Genomic DNA, 23339 nt, shown 5'->3' with positions numbered 1-23339 from the left:
ACTGGTAGTGTGGGGTTCAACTCAGTTTCTTAACTGTTCCCCTTTTTGTTCTACTGCTTCCACCTCTGTGCTGAGTGTTCATTAGACAGTGTAAAATTGTTTTCTGTACTCTATTTTTTTGAACATTTGGTATTTTTAATATATCCTAAAATGTCTAGACAAGCTAAAGTGAAAACCTGACCCTCCCTCAGATGAAGAAAAAATGGCAAAAGCTATGTATTTAAATGGATATGAGAGTAACCCCATATTTCCCCCCCAATTATAGCAGTTTAATGTTGAACTCACTTCACCATTCATTAGGAGCACAGACAAGCTCACAGGCAGTCAGAGAGGTATGCTCCCTAAAACACCATGGGTTTTACATGTGGGGTTTTTTTATATTCCTGTTTTCTTTTCTTCCCTGCCCCCTCCCCGCTGGGCTGTGTGTGGGGCTGGCAGCCTGGTGGTGTCGCAGCCCAATGCCCGAGCCTCGGGACTCTCCAGCAAGGGGTCGAGCAGCAGCAGCTCCAGTGAATCCGAGACCAGCTCAGAGTCTGACTCAGAGAGCGAAAGCAGCTCCAGCGAGAGTGACGGCAGCAAGCCCTCGCATTACTCCAGCCCAGAGGTAAGGGCTTCTGCTCCCTATGATTTAGGGTGCACTCCATTATTACACCCACTCAGACCTTTCCCCAGCCAAGCCAGCACAAGGAGGCTGTGGGGAGATGTACAAAAAAAACCAAGACAAGGGCCCAGGGATCCTTCTCCTGGCACGCTGTGAAACGCAAGTGGCTGGGAATCCTGGGGCAAATTGAAGGATATGAAACAAAAATGAAGAAAGAAATAAGCCTGTGATATTTTCCTTAAATTGGAGATGAGTGGAGCACCTTGCAAAGCTCACAGCTTGCTTGAAGTTTTATGCAGTTCTGCCTCCATAGCAATGGCTTGCTTAGTGTTTAAGTCCTGATGTGGGCTCCCAGCACTGCCAGGGAACTAAAGGCTTCGCCACACAGGGAAGCTGTTATAAAATCAGTTGGAAGATGGATTTTTAAAGCAAAACAGTTTTCACTCACTTCTCTTGCCTCACTCTCTAAGTGAATTATTCTCTCTTACTGCTGCTTTTATGTGATTTATTTTAATCCATCTCCAAAATGGACTAAACTGAATTACTCATGGTGCAAAACATTGAGCCCAAACTTGTCATCTGGAAAGCTAGTACTGAAAATTTCCACATGTAGACAAGCCCTAGCTAAACTACAATTAAGCTGCCAGTGCTATGACACCACCTGCTTTCACCTCTACAGAAAGCTCAACAGACAGAACAAAGCTACTTTCTCTACTCTGCTTTTCTACCAGGATTGACATTTTTAAGTATTTTGGTCAATACACACCTTTAGAATTAAACCATGAACTCTGCAGCCACATCACACACATTAATGTATGAAAAATTTTCAAAACTTTAGTGGCAAGATTGTAAATACACATGAAATACAGTCAGTGTATTTTCCAACTCCACATAAAGCATCCAATCACCAGACTCCTCCCCCCCAAACTATACCTCACCTATTCTCTCACCCTAAAAAAATGACACTGAGAAAACAGCAAACCTTTCCTCATCTTTTCCTTGGTTATTTGGAGCCAGTCAGGCAAAATGCAGCACTCACAGGAACATCCTTAATATAGTTTTCTCAGGTTCTGTCTCTTTTGTTCCTTATTTAGCACTTATCTTCCTGTCTGTCTTTCCTTCACAGTATTTTCAGATCCATTTCTAGTTAATTTTCCTCTCATTTTGTTCCTTTCCTACATGTCTCTCTCTTCCTTCCAGTCCCTCTTACCTGTTGCCCTCCCTGCCATACCCTATGTCTTATTTCCCATTCTGAGCTTTCTCATCTGACCTGTTAAAACCTTGTTCTCTCTCTGCCTAATTCCCCCACTGGAATTAGTGCCGAGATCTCGTGCTCGATCTCTCCTCTCCCTGTGGGATCTCGAAAGGTGAAATAAGAGGGGCAAAGAGAAGAAAGAGAAGGAAACATTGTGAGTGGAAGGAAACACGAGATGAAAGGAGGAGAAGCATAGTACCCAGGAATGGAAGAGTGGTTACTATCTAGGCAGTTACCCATGCTGCTTAGACCTGAGAGCAGCAATTCCTCTGGGAATGCATGAAGTTAATTAACTGAGGCAGGTTGTGGATTTCATAAAGTCAAGCAGAGGACTGAGTCATGGAAACATGGAGGAAGTGCCTCCTCTTAAGCATTTTATACATATCCTCTCGAGATCTGTGGAACTACTTTTGTACAGAGCCTGAGTTGTCAGTGATCATTGTCACGAAACAGCTGCACCACTCCAACAGATTGCTTGTCTCTTCGCATTATATTTGTATGGTTTGTCTTCTAGGACATGCTGTCTGAAACATGCATATACAAAAATGTAAATTACCCAAAAACATGATGGCTGCAGTGATTTTCATAGGGCGTTTTCATCCCTTGATGGGATATGGGAGATGGCACACGTGGCTAGGGTCAGGGTGTCCCAGGGAAGTAGGATACCTGTGTTTTCCCCAAGGGCAAATGCTTTCCCAGGCCTATCATATGACTGATGGCACCAGTTCAAATGTACTTACACGATGTCTCTGACTGAAAGTCATTTCAGCTTTGCATAAATGCTTTAACTTACATTTATGCATCCGGTGAAGACATCTTTCTAAAATACATGCCAGCTTCTTACCCAGTAAATGGAAAGAGAGAGGTCCTTGGAAGCTCTTTGAAGGGAGGTCCTGTCCACTTAAGTTTAAGTAGCAGACTCAGTTCCAGAACTAGTCTTAAAATGAATTTAATCTGTTGGATAAGACAAAAAAATTAAATACATCTTTAGCATTGATTTAGCATTAACTGGTAAATTGAGGTACAATGAATTTGAGTACTCCTGCACAGTGCTGGGCAGGAACTCCATATTTCCAGGTTGGGAGGAACTTAATCTAGAAATCTGCAAGCCATTATAAGGCCTTCATTCTTTTATTTTCTCTCATAATCTGAAATATTATATGCATACACTCAAAGATTTTTATTTCTAGGACAGTGTATCTTCTGCATATGAGGTTATATAACAATTCAATTGCTGTTTCATTTCTTCTGTAATTTTTTCCTCATCTCATTTTGAGATCTCAAAGTTGTCCTCAGGTGTTTAAATGCAGTTGCCTAGAGTGTAAAAGCAGCTCATTGTAAAGCATACATATAAAGTAGGTGAGATGAATTGCACCCTAAAAGTGTCTGTTTCTTTCCATTGACTATTTAGAGCCTGCAGTGACTAGCTCAGCTGTCTACACTTTATGTGTGCAGTAAACTAAGAATAATGTCTGAGCTAGTACAGGAGACAACAGTCAGACTAGTTTCAGTGATGTGGACAAATAAGGTGCCTCAGACATTATTGTGAGTAGTTACAGTTTTGTGGACTGACAAACCCAAAATTATGAACAAGGGACTGAGACTTCTATCTCCTGTTTCTTTGCTGAAGTAATCAATTCTTTGAATGACCTTAATTAACGTCATAAATGAGGACTCTGGAAAACAATGACGTCTTGTCCTTGCAATTATTTCAGATGGTAAAAAAAACTTTGGTGTCAAATCTATAGAAAGAGCTACATTTCTAAACCTAAGAATTTGGGGCGTTTGTTCTTTGTTCCATTGAATTATCCTGCAGACCTTCAGTAAAGCTGGCTTTGGTTATACAACTATGTATTCCCACTATGCAGGGAGGATGAGAGGGGAAAATGGGCAGGAAGGAAGCAGAGAAGCCATCACATGGGACAAAGGATATCAGTGGAGACTCAACAGTAACCAGTCCAGAAGACAAAGACGCCCTTTTCCACCAGCCCCACTTACCAGATTGCAATGTCCTTTACAGACTCTGCTGTTGTAGCTAGTTCCCAACCAGTAAAGTTTCTTTCTCCTTTTTGAGGATCCACATATACAAAACAAAAGGGGATTTTACCACTAGACCAGTTGTAGACCTTTGCAAATAGGATTCATGGGCTTTTTTTGTGGACTATTTTTCAGTAAGACTACAAACTACACTCTCTCTTCCCTCCAGAGGAAACTCTTTATGGCAAGAACCGCCTCATACAGTATATGTGTACTGTGCCTAACACATGGGAATCCCCAGGTCTAATTTGTTAAAGCATTAGCAGCAGTGTTAACAGTACCAATAAAGTAGCAATAATAAGAAGAATCACTATCATCTTCCCCTTCTTCATCATCATCATCACCACTGTCCAAATACAACGAGAAAACGCCAGATTTGTAAGGGGATTGCCCTGAATGAAGTATTTGATAGCAGGGCAGCCCAAGCAAGGTACCGTAAGGTTAAATTTGTACATGGATTTACAATAGGCAGAGTAGACTGCAGGGAAGGCAAATAGCTCAGTCCTAGCCAGAGTGGGCTAAGTCCACGCACATATCATAGGCTATCTAATATCTCAGTGAAAGTGGTGCCATGCTTCAAGTTTGCCACATCAGCCGCACCTGAGGTGCCTCACAGGTGTAGAGTGACCCCATTACACTGACAATGTTTAACAGCCCTTTACCTCAGGAAGTGTTTCTGGATAGTGTTTTGACAGAAGTTTCTTTTTGGATGCATGCCACTCGTACCTCTGGTTGCACTTGCAGCCTTGGAGAGATCTGAGATACGTAGATACGCTGTGTGGGAGTCATCCCACCTAAATTTGCACACTTCTGCTGTAGATACCTACATCTGCTCATCACCTCAGCCTCCCCTTTACAGTCTGTGGTGAAGAAAAGACGTTTTTAGGGCCCAGCTCATCTGGTCTATTTCAGATGTCTATTTCAAGAGGGAATTTTTCACACCCTACAAGAGCAGTCCACTGACGGTAGAGGGAACTTGTTAACTAGCTCAGATATAGGTGTCTATGTGGTACAGATGAATCCACCCACATTTAAGGAAATGTATCACATCCTTCTTTTTCTCCATGAAGCCTGGCACATGTGTATGTCTGTGGTGCACTGATCCCCAAAACTATCTTTGTCCTATGAAGTTTCCTGGCTTTGCTTTTCATGCCAAGTCTATATTTAATTGCTGTTAATGACTGTTATTCCTCTTACTGGGCACCACAGGCTTTACCCCAATTTAAATCCAGCCAGTTCTTTTAAAAGGCCCCAGGGGCAGCCCAATTCCATAACACAAAAAACAAAAGGCAGACAGCATTCTGGTATCAGAATACTCTGGACATATATATTCATATTTATTTCCATCCTTACATGCTGCTGAAAAATTTCCAGTTCAAGCAAACCAACTTTTCTTCCATAGAATGGTATGTAACCTGCTAAGAGCGGTGATGTGGACTGGAGAATTAGGGATTTTCTTCTTCTCCCACAAATTATTACAATTAGGCATGTAAAATGGACTGGCAAAAACTTTCAAGGGAATTTTCCCAACCCCTTTTTTTTTACCATTTTTACCATTTTTTTACTATTTTTTACCATTCATTCTTGACTGTCATGATTTTGTTCCCTCACAAGATACTTTCTTTTTTTACTTGATTTCAAACTACAGTAATTTTCAGGTAGAACAGTCGATTGAATAAATTACTTCCAAAAATGAACTGGCATCACTCATATACACTGAGAATCTCAAATATTCCAAAGCTGAATCAGGGCCCAAAATTAGTGAGAAAAGTTTTAAAATTCTGATTTTTTAAATTTGGATTCTTTTAATTTACCTGATAGGCTGTAGGCATTTTACTTTTGGCAGATGCAGCTTAAGGGATTTTTTTAGCACAGATCTTAAGGGTTTTTTTCAGCAGCCACAAGGATTTAAATTTTTATTTAAATAAATTCCAAAAGTGCACCTGAAACTCCTGACAAAATCAGTAAAGCTGGCAACACTGTTGATCCTTTTTATTGGACTTCATAGCTGGCTAATAGGTTGGTGAGACTATAGTCATTCCGCCTAAATAGCAGAATTCCACTCCAGGAAAGTGCTGCATTGCCAAGTTATAGCACCGTAGCACTTAATCACTGTTTTCTGCCAGTTTACTGTGACCCCTTGAAATCCATATTTGGTGAACCACTGTTTTCAAGAATTACAAGGTACATAAAGAAGCAGAATGGGATGTAACAGAAGAACTGGAATTTTTTTCAACTATCAAGTGACACTCGCTCTGACCTATACTACGGGCAGAGGTATATTTTTCCCCATGTGCTTCTGATGTATGCCCTTTTTCTTAAATACACCTGAACAGTAGAAAGACTCCCATGTATAGTGAACCTTTTATTTATATATCTACTAAATCCAGTGTGTGCACAATGAATGGCACCAAACAAATCTATCTGAATTTTCAACAACAATAAAAAAAAAAAGTGTTGTTCACTTTAGATAAAGAGTTAAGAGTTGTAAAAATACAACTTCATCCAAGAGAAATATTGACCATCCATTTTCAAGATTTACAGTTCAGGAAAGAAATTCCTCATGTAAGATATTAGGGAGTGTCCTTTAAAAGAAATAAACTTTAGGCAATCCAGCAAACTTCCCATAGGTTTTGGCTAGCTCAGTAATGAGTAAACTAGACACTTTTGCTAGAAGGAATATTCTTATCATTATGAATTTCGATGTCTAATTTTTTTGCTTATTTTAGGAGCCTTTGCTCCATGTAGAGTGAATACAACCCTCAGTGGGTGATTCTGGAGGCGCCCTTGGCTGTGCAGGAAACCTGTGTTGCCCTCAGGCATCTACTTTAAAAAAGAAGTAAGAGACTCTTTTAAGTTAGATACTGTGGATATTCTCTCTTGAGCAAACTTTTTTACAGAGCACTGATGGCTATCATGTTCAACTCATGACACACTTTTTGATTATTCATATGCAATAGCCTGGTGAATCAAATTTTGGTTGCAGTTGAGGAAATTAGGAGACTTTTCACTTTCACTTCTGTGAGGTTAGGTTATGGCTGGTCATCTACTCCATCATTTATTTCTTTTTGGTGTTTTTTTTTTCTTTCCTCTTCATTTTATTATGTTCAAATTACTGATTGCAAGAAGCACTAGAAAACACTCACATATTGTTCTGAAATAACATTGTCTGAGCTGTGGTTACATTTGAAATCATGATTATCCCACTTCTTCCCTGTCCAAACACCATTATGTTTTAGATGCTCTCTTATAACTTGATGGTGTTGTGACAGAAAACTAAGAGAAAAGCTAACAGCCGCACAATACTCCCAAAATGAGAACTTGACAGCACCACCACACAACAAATGTTTGTGGGATCTCAGAGGATTATAACATCAATACCAGGCAGATTACATGAATCGCCTGGTTAGCCCTCCAACTCCCCACCAAATGCTTCTTAAAATACTTTCTGTATTTACTGTGATGGCACAGGACACAGAATACATATCCCTAGCTTTCCTACTAGCTGTCTTCCTTTGTACCCTGCCTTGTTTTCATCCCTTCCTATCACCATAACATTTTTTTCCATTTGGAAACTCGGAAGTGTTTCCCAGTAAAGCCAGTGCCACTAGTGCTGTGTGAATCACCCTTGGAAATGATGAATCACAGAAGCCATCCTCTTTTCCAGTGTCATTCTGAAACCAAAAACATCCCCACTTGCAAGGCATGCCCCATGAGCCCTGTCGTGCCGCGCAGGGCCAGCGCCCAGGGGTTGCTGTAGACTGGGGGTGGCTTCTTGGTCCAGAGGAAAATAATCTCTGTGGTACCAGGACGGACGCGGCGTTTCTGCGCCCCTGAGGGACCCCCGGGGTGGGGGCAGCAGCGTCTCGGCACTAAGCTCGTGTGCATCTGTTCCTCTTTCAGCCCGAGCCGCCCTCGTCCAACAAGTGGCAGCTGGACAAGTGGCTGAATAAAGTTACCACGCACAAAGCACCCATCCTAACCCACCACGATGGCCCGGCGCTGGAAGCCCATCCCTACTACGGCCGCGTGAAGGCCGAGCGGCAGGAGAGCGAGAAGGCCTCGGCGGAGGGCCCGGCCGAGCACCGCAGCGGGGAGAGCCGCACCGCCGTCGCCGCCGCCGGGGACGGGCCGCGGCCCAGGACCGCCAGCAAAGCGCCCGGCAGCAAGGGCAGCCGGCAGAAGTCACCGCTCGCTGCCGACGGCGCGCCCCCAAGGCGGGCAGCGGGGAAGAAGGCACCGCGGCGAGCCGAGAGGACCTCCGCCGGAGACGGCCCCCACTGCCCCGGCGCAGAGGAGCCCCCCCGGAGCCACAGCTTCGCCGAAGGCACCGCTGGAGAGGCGCCGAGGGCCCGGCCCGGCGGCACCGGCAGCGGCGGGGGCTGCAGAGCGGGGCATCGCCGGGAGCCCCGCTCGGCTGCGGCCGGTGAGAAGCGTCGGGCCCGGGGGCCGAGCAAAACGGCGCCCAAATCCAAGGAGTTCATCGAGACCGAGTCTTCGTCCTCTTCATCCTCCTCTGACTCGGGCTCTGAGTCGGAGCGGGAGGAGCGCCCGCTGCCCAAGGCGCCAGCGGCGGCCGGGTCCGAACCGCGTGCCAAGGACGCGGGGACCGGCACCGCCAGCAAACCCCACGGCGGCTGCAGTGCCTTTGGCTCAGTTAATGCCAGGACTAGTAGTGAAATAGCAAAGGAGCTGGAGGAACAGTTTTACACCCTGGTTCCTTTCGGTAGGAATGAGCTCCTGTCTCCTCTGAAAGACAGTGATGAGGTAAAGTCGCTGTGGGTCAACATTGACTTGGCTCTTTTGTCCAGGATTCCAGAGCGTTTGCCCGAAGAACCGCTGGCCATGAGCGCCGAAGCAAACCAGGCGGCCAGCCTCCCGCAGGGTAGTAGTGCTGAACCCCCCGCAGAGAAGGGTTTACCGAAATCTAGAAGGAAACGCAAGGTGAGCTTCTGGGGGACCGATCAGAAGGGGTAGGGGAGCCTCCAGCAAGTGGGAGGCAGGCACCGCTTGTGCCCACATCCAGTGCTCAATGGCAGTGTCTTCTCCAGGACAGCATTTCAGACCTGGGATTTGTCCCTGTTTTCCACTTAGGGACCGGCCAAACCCCAGGGGAGTTGCCATCCCAGGAGGTGATGAAACTTTCTGACCACGAGGGATCGATCACAGCCCCTTGGAGACAGCATTCACTGCTGCCTCATGCCTTTGCGTGCCTTAGCGAAAGCAGTGCATTTTTAGTAGAATAGTTTTCTCTCATGAGGCTTCTCTCAAAAAACTGAGCATTTGGAAGTGATGCTCGGGTCAGCAAAGGGACAGCTATCTACTGTTTTGTCATGGTCTGAATGGTATCACTGCGTGTGTGGTAAAAGAAGAGGCAGCATCATTTTTCCCTTTAGATTGTCAGCAAGAGGCAAACCCTTCAGCCCCAGCAGGGAGCCCTGGCTTTGTAGGGGTGCACTAATGGAGACCTGGGACCAGCCCCGTTCTGGAACCTGCCTCCCTCACACCCTCTTGGCCTGTTTTTCCCTCAGGACTGTGTAGAAGTGGGATCATAGTCCATAAGTTGCCCCCTTCCCAGCAGCACTGTCACGGAAGCCAGGTGGGCAGAGCCCTCTGATCACATCCACCCCTCCACCCAAGCTCTCTCATACTCTTTCTGCTGCGAAGGAGAAAACCCCCTCCACTTCATGGCCACAGCTGTCCACCAAGCAGGCTTTCTGGTCTGTTTGTACTGATCTGACCCCAAAAGTGACGCTGAACTGCAATCGCCATCTGCTCAACTTCTGGGCAGTTTTGCTGTGCAGTCATCTGTTGCCCTCTGAGCTAGTGTATGTGTGCAGATGGATCTGTGTATTTTTGAGGACCATTTATCTAAAGCAGTCTTCCCTATTGTTTTATCTTACTTAATTTTTGGAGATTTTTTTTTAGTATCTGAAAGGTAGCAGCCCTATTTCAAGTGGGGAGGTAGTGGAAACAATTCAAATTTCATATTGTTCTCCTTTGTTTACACACTGACCCTCTAGATTTTATTTTCTTAAGACATGAACCCATCATCTCTCATCCATGTCAGTATATACTCAAAGAAATTATCATTGTAACAAAATGACAGAAAATACCAACCCCTGACTTGCTGAAATACTTTTGGATATGTAGTAAATCCAAACCCTAGAAAACTATTACTTTTCTCTTCACTCAGTGTGAGAATGAGGAGGAGTGCAGAGACATCAAGAAGACCCACTTAGATCGAGAGAGTTCTTCACGATTAGCTGCCTCTGCCCACAGCATCACAACAGCAAATCACTGCAATATGAATGAAAATAGGTAAGCCTTTCCTTCTTATTTATCACTGAGTCATACAAACAGTTGCAGTTTAATGCTGTGTTATTTTTTACCTTAGTAGGATTTATTTTTTTATTTATTGCATTTTATGTTGAAAAATTACGCACTGTGTTCTCCATTCTTCTGGTTTAATGAACAAGTTAGTAGCTCCTGACATATTCATGTACTTGCATTTTTGTCCCGTTTCACAAAGAAGTTGTGAGCTCAAGCGTGAGGCTCATGGAGTGAGTAATTGCAGCTAGAGCAGCGTGATTGTCCGAGAGGTAGTCACAAACGCTGTGTTGTAGGCACCAATTCACATATACAACCATCTTATAGCCATTTCCTTGTAGTGCTGCGAGTTTCAAGCTTGAAGTTTGACTGTATAAATAGAATTATGTATCAGCTCTGTGGAAAACACCGAAAAAAACACATTCATAACAATGCCTGCAACGCTCCTTTCCAGAATATATTTGAGATCCACTGTTTCTGAGATTACAGGCATTCCATTCTGTGTAATGCTCTAAGACAAGGAACTTAAGACTTTTAAAAAGGTGAAATTTTAAAAGGATGTAGGACATGAAACAAAAGATAAATATTTAGCACTTGCTGGCATGGTTTATGCACACAGACCCCTGTCAGTGTCAGAGCAATCACACCTGAGTTTCTCTGGAGGCTTCCAGCAGTCAAACTTAGACATGCATCTTCTCAGAGTTCAGCTGCATGCTTCTTGGTACATACTGGTCATCAGTATTTTTTTTTTTAAATCATTTTTCTAGTAGTATCAGTATATCTCTTGGGCTGAATCTGCTATAAAATAAGAAAACATTTGTATTTATTATAGAAGGCTTTTCTATTGTACATATCACTGATGAGCTTGAGCAATTCTTGTCATTAATACTGAAAAAATCATGGTAAAAACTAATGTATATAGTGCTTATTCAAAAATATGCATTCCATTTCTTTGTCCTGACATGTCACATACATTTCATATAGTGAAAACAATACAAAGAACAGTTTGCTCTGTTGGGGGTGGCAGCATGCAGACATGCCATTCCTGTTACCGCAGTGTCATGTTTTACACTGCATTCATTTTCAGAGAGTAGCATGGCTGTCATAGCTTGCTGTGTCACAGGGTTAATTCTGTGCTTGCAGGAAGCAGGGCAATCGTGTGTTTTTCTTAACATTATAGTCAGTACTTCTGGTAGCAACAGTATATTAACGACACAAAGAATGTCTGAAATATATATTTGCCTCCTAATTGTTTCCTGATTTGCTCTGCTTCCAAGATGTTTCTGTGGTTTGTGCTAGTGTAGGACATGATGTCAAATGCTGATATTCTCACAGCTGAGGAAGGGCTACTGAGGCTGTAACTAAATGAGCAGTGCAGATATCAGGACCTCCTGGTACTCTTGCAACCAGCAGCTGTTCATGTTGTCACATCCCCTCTCCAGTTACACCACCATAGATGCCTATGAGAATCTCCTGTAAATACATTTAAGAAACTTGTTTGAAACCAGAACTCCCTTTTCCTTTTCCTTTTCCTTTTCCTTTTCCTTTTCCTTTTCCTTTTCCTTTTCCTTTTCCTTTTCCTTTTCCTTTTCCTTTTCCTTTTCCTTTTCCTTTTCCTTTTCCTTTTCCTTTTCCTTTTCCTTTTTTCTTCTTCCTTTTTCCTTTTCCTCTCTTCTTTTTTCCTTTTTCTTTTTTATTTTTCCCTTTTCCTTTTTTCTTTTTCCTTTTTTCTTTCTTTCTCTTTTTCCATTTCCTTTTTTCTTTTTTTCATTTCCTTTTTTCTTTCTCTTTTTTCCATTTTCTTTATCTTTTTTCCTTTTTTCTTTTTCTTGTTTCCTTTTCCTTTTTTCTGTTTTCTGTTTTCTTTTTCTATCCCTTTTTTCCTTTTTTCTTTTTCCATTTTATTTTTCTTTTTCTCTTTTTCCTACTTTTGTTTTGTTATGGTTTTTTTTTCACAAGTATTATTATTCATCTCCCAGTAGAGTCACCCAGACAGTTTTGGCAGCATAGCTGAGGGCTGGTAGCAAAGGTAGGAGCAAAACCACTTACAGAGATGAGCATTTTCTACTGTGGAATTACAGTCTGAGGTGCAGACTAACCAAGAAAGGCTGCAGGGTCAGGAAGAGATACCCCAAATATCTCGTACCTATATCAGATGCCACAATCTGTCCATTCCCAGCAGATGACAGCTCTGAGACTGTCCTTTGTTGCAGGTTGCATGGCTTTTCAGCAAAAGAAACTGTGCTGCTGTGCTTTGACTGCTCACAGTAAGTTTAGGTGGGCCTTACTCAATGTGCCAAAGGCCATGTGGAAGGTGTGCAGTTAAAACTACAAATTTCAGCTGCTCCTCACAAGCTCTGTGCCAAGCTTTTGAGGCTTGGGTACACTTCTAAAGAGCTGTGGCTTCCCTTGGATGCTTCAGGCCCACACTTTGACAGTGATGTGTAACCGTGGTTAGCCAAGCCATGGGTTTATGTTTGAAAAGAGGAAAAGAAATGACAGCAGCAGCCTGCACATTCAACATAGTGCTAAAGATCTTTTTTTTCTTTTCTTAGGGAGAGAAGAAGGGCACAGTTGTCTATCTTACACATCCAGAGTCCTGCTTTTGTAAACAGCACTGGTCATTAAAGCAAAACAGTTGACATAGTGTTTTAAAGGTACTACAGGCTGTGAAACAGTAAAGGTTCTGAATTACAATTCATGGCTTCTTTTACAGCTAGTTTTTAAAGACTTGCCAGATAAATGGACAAATGTATGATAAGAGCACATTTAATTAGCTCTGTTCCCTGAAATTATGTGCAGAGATGAAGTATAGTTCTTACTGTATTCTTTTTTGCAATTCCATTAAGTGTATATTGTCTGATACAGTAACTATAAAGAAGTGAGAATTGTCCATAAAAAGTAATAGTCTGAATAAAGGGGAATGTGACAGGGAAAGGTATAGTGTTAAAATAGTCCTTCTGACCTTAATTGCAGTTTTAGTCTTAATGTCAACTGTCTCCTTAAAAAACTTCACATTTTTTTGTATGTTGCTTTAAGATTTTCAGCTAAATATTTTCTTCAAATTAGTGCATCTGAAGTTTATTTCTGGGCATATTTTTATGGTGTGTCTGACTTCTCTTCATCCAAAGCTTCTTTTGAATAAATGAAAGCTGAAAATACTATCTGTGTTGTAGCTCTCTGCTTTAGAAGACAGAGTAGCTCACATTTCTCTGCATCTACTGTTTGCATATGCTTCCTTTTTCTGCATTAACAGTCTTTCTTTGTCTTCAAAACCTGTATTAGATTAGTATAAACAGTGCTACCAAAGGCTGGCCAGTGAGCACAAAGACAAGCCAGTCATCTTTAAACACATTTCCTGTTTTAGTTCACACATGGTTTTATTGCCATGGCGTATAAATTGTCACCTGTAATGGTGAAATAGGGCTCCATAACCTGAACTTACACTTCAGAGCCTAATCTTTGTCTCCAGCTATCCCTTAAGAAATGGTGAGCAAGTGGCCATTTATCTCTGTGTTTTTTTTTTTTCAAGTACTGTGATACAGACTTCATATTAACTCCAGAATTACAATTTGCCTTGAAGGGAAAGAGAAGAAACATGATACAAATTTGTAAATGAACTCTTGGTCCCAATACTGTAAGCTTGTTTCCAGTTACCCATAGACTTTATCCTGCCAGCAGGTTTTAAATTCAAAGTTTTGGTAATATATAAAACATTTACTTTTCTCAAAGCCAGCTTTGTGACACTCCATTACTGTAATTTCCATTTCCAGCTTGGCAATACCAATAAATAAAAATGAGAAAATGCTTCGGTCACCCATCTCTCCCCTCTCCGATGCATCAAAACACAAATACTCCAACGATGATTTAACTTCCTCCAGCAGACCTAATGGCAGCAGTCTATTACCTTCCATCTCCTCCAGCAAAAAGCATAAGGGTGAAATCCAGTCGCAGCCACATCCCGCAGACTTCAATGTAAGTGTATGCTGTTGTTCACAATATAAAGCCTAGCAGTATATTTTTCACTTTGTAATGCAGTCTACGATAGCTTTGCAGAACATTATGCAAAAAAAAAAAAAAAATGTAATAATGAATGTTACTTTGTAAGTTCCTCTTTTCTGACTTGGAGCTTAGCAAGGCACAGAAGAAAGCAAAGAGGGCAGGCTGTAAAATGGGCAAATAACAAAGGCTACATAAGCAAAAGGTAAAAGCTAATGGCCCAAAACGAATAGCTGTAGGCCTCCAGAGCATTGCTTGGACATGATGCAAGGCCCTACATTCATGGTGCATAAGGCCCCTACTGTATAAGGGCTGCCACTGCCTTAACCATGAGTGTGCCTGCGGACAAGTTCTCTTACCTGTCTTAGAAAAACGTTTCTCAGATCCTACTTACAGCAGTGAACAGCTTAGCACCAGGCTTACAGCTCAGCTCCATCAGAGCCCAGGTATTCATATCCTTATTGGAGAGTCCTGCTCACACTAAATGTGCCCAGAGCACTGTTCCAGATAAGGCTGTATTACTACACTGCATGGTGGCCACTCCTTCAGAGCACAGAGAGGGAGGAATAGGTGGATGCCCCCATTTATGCATGAGTTCTGTGACTAAGATGCTGGAATAGAGAGCCTGTTAGCTCTTTTGATTCAGGGAATTCCCATCTTTCTCTCTTTCTCTCTCTCTCTGTCTTTCTCTTATTTCTCAAAATCATACCGTACCCTCGGGCCTACAGGACACTGATGGTAGAAGATCAAGGGCATAACATTGTCACATCTTCCCCATGACACTGTTCTGCTTTGTGTGAAATTCCTAGAAAAAGCAATTTGGATACTATGATCCTGATGCCCACTGCTGGAGCACCTAGTCAAGCTGTTAGGGTGCTCTTCTGCCCATGCTCCTCTCTTTGCTACAAAAGTTGTTCATATATTTTATCCTATATCTATTTGCAGTATTTGTTATTTGATATAAAAGAGGCTTTAAAAGCCTAAGTATTAGTGCCTGAGCAACTTTTAGGTAAAAATCTTACCTAAGTTGTAGCAGTGGTTTCTTCCAGGCACTTTTGCTGTGGTGGTAAATGGCCTCATAGTATCTGTTAGTATATATGTGTATTAATTTTTTTTTGAGAGTGGAGGAGGAATTAGGAAATGTAATATTAATTTTGAACACTTTTTCAAAAACAAGTTACCATAAATTGTATGTTTCAAGAATATCTCATAGATGCTTTTGGTAAATTGAAATAAACTAATTATAGAAAATATTCCAATAAAAAGGCCTTTAACATATTATAGTTATTAATTTATTTTTCATTCATTAAATGCAAAGTTTTAAACATTTAAACTTCTAAAATATAAACTTAGATGTTTATAACCCATTCAGAATTATATGATCCTTCACTGGGTATCTTGAAAATAATTTAAATTCCTTTACAGGCAAATGTGTTGGAAATCAAAAGTAAAGGGTGATTGCTTTATGATCCACACCCTTAGCAAATGCATTTCACTGAGATTTTCTGCATAGCCTAGCAATGCACCATTTGGTCAACATTTAACAACTTTTGCAATAAAATTCTTATGTATCTGGTTATTCATCTGAAAACTTTAGCCTGCTGAACTGATCTGGATGTGCCATATAGAAGATGAGAGCTCATGAACTATAAATGTTAAAGTTAGCTTTGTTTTATCCCATCTTCTCATCTGGCACATAACTGCCAGATCCTTCAAATTTCTGTCAAAAAACTCCAAGCCAGGGTTGCCCACAGTGGGCTTTTATCCATTTGAGCTTTTTTCCCATTTTCCTGGTGCCTTTTTGTCTGTCACCTGACAAAGAACAGTGATTTTTGGCAGTGGTTATCAACCAAAAACGACCTAGCACCCTCTCTTTTGCACTGTACCAGTGTGTAGTAGCCCAACACAGCAGGTCACTTGGTAGTACAAAGGGCTCAGGATGCCACATGAAGAACAGGACTGCAGCTGAGGGAATGCGTGAGACCCTGCCAAAAGACATGTTCTTCCACTTCAGCACAGAGAAGTGGTCTTGCAAGGTAATCAGGAGCCCAGAGCACAAAGAAACCTGGACCTTGGGCTACAAATTCATACCACACAAGTACCTCAGTAATGCGGCATGAAACGAGTCGAACATGTAAGTTCTTGCTCTCCTGAGGCAAGGGGAATTGCTAGTTTGGAAGCTGAAAGCTAGAGATATAACTTGCTCTCCTAAATTACAACGACAGATCTATTCTTTAAGAATTTCACTTACTGTATTTCAGAGTGTTTTGATAGTTACTAATAGTTCACCTCAGTTTCTTCTGTTTATCATATTGAAATTCAAGCCCTTTACAAAGTGCTCTGACCAATATCTGTGAATTTGTGGCTGTTAGTGACAGGACACTCCCTGCTCAAATAGTAGGAAAAACTAACTTCTAATTTACAACACAGTGCAAAGACACTCTGGTTTTTTTGTTATTTGTAATTTTTTTAAGTTAGCAGCCAATTCCTCAATATCTTATCTACTGTTTGTTGTCCAGAAAGCAGTTCACATCAATTCAGAAAATATTCTTCTCTGCAATAAGTCGCAGTCCCAAACAGAGCCTTGGTCACCTCTGTCCAGCACACCCAGGGACTGCAGAAGGACAAAGCTTATCTTTGATGATATGTAAGTACAAATGGCTTTAAAATAAAACAATGTCATTTTTTGCATTTAAAAAAGAAAAATACAATTTGTCCAACAGGAGACATGGCCAGAATTCTAGTAAGACTTATTGTACATTGAAAAATGAATGAGACCTACCAGATAAACTCCTTAGTTTTTCATCATACATTAAATCTCTAACCATAGAATAGAAGAATTCATAGAAAATGATTTGGATTTGAAAGGACCTTAAAGACCACTTAGTGTCAACCCCTTCGCCACGAGTAGGGGATTCCACCCACTTTTGACCAGGTTTCTCAAAGCCCCATTCAACCTGGCCTTGAACACTGCCAGGGATGGGCATCAACAGCTTCTCTGGGCAACCAGCTCTGGTACTTCACCACCCTCACGGCAAAAAATTTCTTCCTAACATCTAATCTAAACTTGCCCTTTTTCAGTTTAAAGTCATTCCCCCTTGTCCTATAACTACAAGCTCTTGTCAAAAGTCCCTCATCATCAGGGAGCACTGACTGGCTGTTCCCAAAGGATAGGGCACCAAGAGTGAAGATGCAGAATGCAGCTGGCAGGGGTCCAAGTCCCACCAGACCTAAGCAGGGTGAGCAGGGCAAGCCCAAAGGTGGAATCAGACTCAACCAAGCACTAAGATCCTCAGGCACTTCCATGGTGATGAGTCAAGTCCAAGGTCAGGCCAGGAAGTCAGGTCAGGATCAGGTCCGGTGCAGGTCAGACACAGCCTGGGGACTGCCAGGCATGCGATGTGACAAGGCAGGTCTGAGTTCCAGCCAGGAAGACAGACCCCAGGGCAGGGTCCAGGTCGATGGGGGACATGGCCAGGCACAAGCACTTCTGTAAAGGGTTTGCTTGCAGTGAGTTGGACAGGGAGTGAAGGCCCAGACCTGAGCTTAAATGGATTTCATTAGCCTGTGGACAGAGGGGGAGGCCCCACATGAGTCAGGTCAGGGCCACTAAGACTTTATTAGTATCCCTGTGGCACTGGTATTAATTATGCACACGTCAGACTATTAATGTATCATAACTGTAGAAAGGCAGGGTGAGAGGGGCACCTTCTTGTGCACCCTTTGGGGCAAGGAGAGAGGACATAAGGAACCTTTCATCCCTGAGCCTTGACAGCTGCTGCTACTTCTGCTGAGCTAGAGTATCAGAAGGCAGAGTGAGCAGGAAGCAGCAGTGGTTAGCATGAATACCTGGAGGAGTACCTGGCCCTCCCCACCTCCATTGCATCCTTCACACATCCCTCACTCCTGCTCTGAAAACATTTTAAGCTTGTAATGGTATTTCTTTTATTTTTTTTTCTAAATTAAAATTGCCAGTTTGTTTCCCAAGGTCATTCAGGACATAGTATTATTTAGATAATGTATAGTGGGGAAATTGAAGGTTAAAATCCTAGTATCTAGAAAATCCAGATTCTTTTTGACTGATAATATTCTGGCCTAAAAATACTGATATTTTTTCTGTCTATTGTAGAAGAGGTTCTGTTCAAGGTATGCCTCAAACTGCCTGGAGCTCTAAGCTGCATGACCTTGACATAGTTTTCATACTCCCAGACTTCCACCCACAACATCTCTAACTCCTTTATACCAAAAGAAATATTGGGATAACAGCCTTATTCTCTCAGGAACTGCTTTCTACCAGAATTGGGGTGTTTTAATATTAACAATTGTTATTATTGTTGTTGTTGTTGTTATAATGTTTGTTCACACTATCTGGTCTCAAGAACGACTAGAGAGGCAGCATCCTCTCATAGAGAGAAACCAGATTTCCTGCTATAAGGTACAAATTATTCCTCTGGACTTCAAAAGGATGTAACTGGCTTGCATGTCAAGAAAAGAAGGCTTAATTTCTGTATATATTCATGGCAGTCATAAGCAGATGTAAACTGAATAAATGTAATCAGTTTTTCTGCCTCTTTTGGAAAATACTCTCCCCTGTGTATATATCTTTATTATTCCTCTTACTCCACCTCCCTCCATATTTTTAACTCTTCCAGTATGTTTATTTAACATTGTTTAGAAGTACTACCTAACTCTTCATATCTCTTTAAAAGCTTTATCATCTATAATTTACTTGCACCTGCTTAATTTTTCTGCAGTTTAAATACGTGCATACAAGGCAGAAAGGTGTCAGAGTCAAAAGTCAAAAAGGATGTGCTCATCTGTTTGGATTAGAAAGAAACATAGTCAGAAACAGCGACAACAGAAGAACTATTGTATCTTCATCTGCTTTTCCCTCAAGATGCTTACAAAAAACGGGGGAACTGATTTGTTTCATTTTCCCCCTAGGATACCGTCGTAGGAAATCTGCTTTGGTCAGCATCTCTGTCATCTAAGAGGCTTTTATCACTTCCTTTCTCCATTAGTGATAGAAGTGATTTCTCTGGCAGGCATCTCCAATAAAACTGTTTCAACTTTCCAGACAGAGATACAATTAAACATTGGTATATAGTGTCTTCCATGTAAAATATCCCCAAGCAACTTGTAGACACATAAAAAAATGTACAAAGCCAAATAAGATAAAATACAGAATCAAATATATCTTAATTTGTCCTTAAAACCCAGAAACAGTTAAATGCCTGTTGTGCTAACTAGAGGAAGGACATTGTCAAGTACTACATCTGTCATCCACAACCAGTATCTGGGATACACCATCAGAATACCAGCTGTACTAGATCTTGATTCTGAAATTACTGTGCAGGGAAGTCACTGAAATGTAGCAGATTAGACTGGCTGTAAATGTTAAATGTCAACAAATTTGACTCACATGTTAGAAGGATCAAATTAAACATGGCAACCAGTGTCTTTCAAATTCGTATAGTACCACAGCAGAGGATTTGAAGAAATGCAGTACAGTAGGTCTAAATTATGTAGTAATCCTAATGGCAGCATTTGTCCAAAATGATGCCTATGAAGTATTTCATCTCATAATCCATGAAGTTCTGAATTACTGTAATCCAGCCATGGCTTTAAAGTCTTAATTTTAATCAGACTCTGAAGTTTTTAAGAGACTAAATCCCTTATATTTGATTTAAAACAACAACTATTTTTTTGACCAATCAGTGTGTCTTTCCTTTATTCTCAATTTATTTTCTCCAGATCATTGACAACAGCTGTCACTAGCAATAAATTGGAACACAAGTAGGTCAATAAAAAGTGTATCTTGCTTGGCAGAGTACTGTATACACATACACTGCAGTAGAACAGTAAATATAGCCAACAGCCTTCAAAAGACAGGCAAATTCTACTTTACCTAGTTTGCCATTTTTTATTGCTAGATCTAGATATGCTTGTAGGTACCCAGCATGTCTTAAATGTAAGTGACATCTGTGCTGTTTTCAGTGGTAATCTTAACAAGATTTCCTGGATTTTTTGGCCATTTTTGACTCCATGAAGAGAAGATTTTCAAGGCTACATAGTAATGCTTCAAGCCAAATTGATTCCTGCTGTAATTTCACTGAATGATAGAATTCCCAATAATTGCATTTAGGAACTAAGTCTGTTGTCCTTGAAAGGATAAGCACAGACATGCTGTGGGTACCCAAGGGCACAGTCCCACACTCTCCTCAAAATATTGCATATGTGGTATAAAAAAGAGCAGAGCATACCCAGCTTCCCAGTTTTCCTTATGGCTAAATCAGAACATGCTCCTCAGGATTATTTTATTGCATTGTGGGTTATTCTTTCAAACTTGGGGTGTGGTTTTTCTTCACTTACATTTATCTTTTTTTCTGGCCTTTTTTTTTTTTTTAATTCATGTTTTGTTGAATGTCTGGTCAACCTTTATGGATTTTGGTGCTACGCACATCCAACCAGCTTCACATTGTCCAAGGGACATATCCTGTGGTGAGATAGAATTCCTATGTTTGTTTGTCAAAGAGTAAATCATATACCCGGAAAATATTCAGACTGTAAAGGTGTTACGCATAGAGCTCATGAAGAGTTCAAAAAATAACTTCATGGCACATCTCTTTGTTTTGGCTTGAAACCCCAAGTGTCTCATTTTCCAGAGTCTCCTCTTCCTTGTTCTTCCTCCTCAGAGTGGAAAGGAGAAGGTGCTCCTGGGTTGTGACTCCCATACAACATCTGGAAGTGATTTCACTTTGCATTGCTCAAAATGCTCCAGGGACTCCTGAAGTATTTAGAGAAACTTTTGTAGTGCTGACTACATCCTGAGGAGCACAGTTAAGGAACAGAGCGTGGTTCCTCTTTCTTCTCATCAGCAATCTAAAAAAATCACTGTTCAGATAGACCAGTGTCTACTACACTAAGTTCCTCAAAATTCATATACATACTTTGGACTGCTCCCAGTTTCTTGGCTTTGGGGGATTTCAAGGCTTCATCTGACTATTCCAGTCTTCCTCTTCTTCCTTCTTACTTGTGGCACTGAATTTTCTCATGTGTACAATGTCCGTGATAAAATAACATTAGACATGCCAGACACTGCCTCCCATGCCAGTGTCTCCCATGCCAGACACTGCCTCCCATGATTAGATAATTAAGCTGCCTGTTCTCTGCAAGACCACCTACCCCTTTTCTTTATAGGAACATTTGGTTTGGTGGGAAACAGATGCTTAATCAGCTCTGGCAGGAGATTCTCACAGGGTATAGAATTTATAGGCACTATTCCCTGTCATTAAAGGAAAGCCAGCCCTGTGGACCTCATTTGAACTTATATGCTACATCCATGCCCCTCCTCTGCTCCTGTGGGCAAGTGGTTCAGCACTGCTTATCTTTGTATGATTAAACTGTCTGCACTCCTCAAAACAAAGAACACTCACTGCCTCCTGAGAGCAGTCCCTGGCCAGTGCTGTCTCCCAGCTGTGCCCTGGCATTGTCTGGAACTGAGCTCAAAGCTATGCCAGGGAGAGTGAGTATCAGCAATTACACAGCATGGATGATCAAATGATAAAGCTGGTATCCTTGCCCTGCTTATTTCACTTGCATAGGCATAGCCAAGGAATGTTTTACTGACGGACTCAGATCTAAAATAGTGTCTGATAATTTTGTCACTCAGAAAGGAGGATTTGTTTGCATTAATTTATTTTGATGTAGCTTTTTCTTACTCTACAGATAGACTAGAAAATATCTTCAGTCCACAATGATTCATAATAGTGAGCAAGACAAGAGTCTTCTAATCAGGTTCAGCAAACTCTCCTCCAGGTCCCAGCAGCAGAACTGAATCTCATGGATGGGAAAAGACAGCCTCTCCCACAAGTCTTTCCCAGTCTTTCCTCACCTCTGCAACTGGTGAGCAATGAGCAGATGCCTACAGCAGATGATGAGCACCCTCCAAACCCTGCAGCTCTTGGACTAATCTAAGTCTCATGCTGAATATGTGGGAGTCTCAGCTAACTTCCATGGTGTTTGCCATTCTACCACATCTCTGGTACTTGACAGAGCTTGTTTTCCTTGGGTTTGATTTCTCCTCTGATATCTAGAAGTCCATCCCACTGTAACTGGGCATTTGTCTGTTTGTGCAAGATCACAGAGCAGTGGGAGTTTTTATCACCCTCAACTCCAGGATTCAAAGATGTGGTGTGTAAGAGATATTCTGGTGCCTCTATTTGAGGCTTAATTCCCAAGTCAGCTTTGCTGTCCCTGTGGCAGTGGAAAATATATTTACATATCTTCGAAGAATGTGTTTCAAGTCCATTTTTCACAATATAATTACCCGGAAGTTTCCGTTTTGGACTAGAAGGTTCACTGCAGTGGCCCTAGGGTGCAAAGGCTGTGATTACGCAGGGAAGTCTGGGAGCTTTCCTGATCATTCCTTCAACATGTAAAACATATTTTCATCTTCCAGTGATAACAAACCACACAGGCAAATGGTCATAACCTCTTTAATCTAGAGAATCACAGGTAGCCTATTCAAATTCATTTTTAGCCTGGAAATACCCTGTTCATCTTGGGAACAAACAATGAGTCATGGAGCTGGAGAGGGGCTATGATAACCTAACACCCATGAGGAATATGAATTCCCAAAATCCCTATCAGATGTTTACCTGAATAGATGCCTGATTATGATTTCTTTCAGGTCCTGTGATTACCAAAGTTTCTTGGACAGGCTTGACAGGACAGGATCCCTGGATAGAGTCTTTGTTTCAGGATTGCCTACTTCTTTCAGTGTAGACACCCCATTCATGTCACCCAACAGTTTCACTCAGACCTTGTCTTGTCCCTCAACAGAGTTGGGTATATCAAAGCTGGCTGCCATGTAGTCCCTCTCCCGGAAAGGTCTTTCTGCCTTTGGTTTTCAGCTGCTTCTTAAGAATTTAAGACATCATTCCATGGGATTTTAAAACAACATAGATCTGGACTGCTGTAGTCCTGCCCTCTCTCCCTAGGTCTAATTATAAAAGCTTTTACTCCATCTTCAACTGAAAGTAGTTTATTTCAGAATATCTATTAACAAACACTGAAAGAGACAAAAGTCCCTATTGTGAATACTTCTTTCTTTCC

General features: G+C 41.6%; 1 protein-coding gene across 1 annotated transcript in view; it reads left to right on the top strand.

Moving 5' to 3' along the window:
- The window catches only part of AFF3 (AF4/FMR2 family member 3), a 273032-nt gene that overhangs the window by 227202 nt on the left and 22491 nt on the right, over nt 1-23339 (top strand). The window contains exons 9-13 of the mRNA XM_027896601.1: nt 439-604; nt 7797-8837; nt 10090-10214; nt 13997-14198; nt 16742-16869. Coding sequence (XP_027752402.1) covers nt 439-604; nt 7797-8837; nt 10090-10214; nt 13997-14198; nt 16742-16869 — 1662 coding nt within the window. The remainder of the gene's footprint in view (nt 1-438; nt 605-7796; nt 8838-10089; nt 10215-13996; nt 14199-16741; nt 16870-23339) is intronic.

This window comes from Empidonax traillii, unplaced genomic scaffold (genome assembly GCF_003031625.1).
Source record: "Empidonax traillii isolate 1590-97213 ecotype Southwest subspecies unplaced genomic scaffold, ASM303162v1 scaffold503:size689781, whole genome shotgun sequence".
Classification (NCBI taxonomy): domain Eukaryota; kingdom Metazoa; phylum Chordata; class Aves; order Passeriformes; family Tyrannidae; genus Empidonax; species Empidonax traillii.
This window is presented reverse-complemented; position numbering and strand designations above follow the sequence as displayed.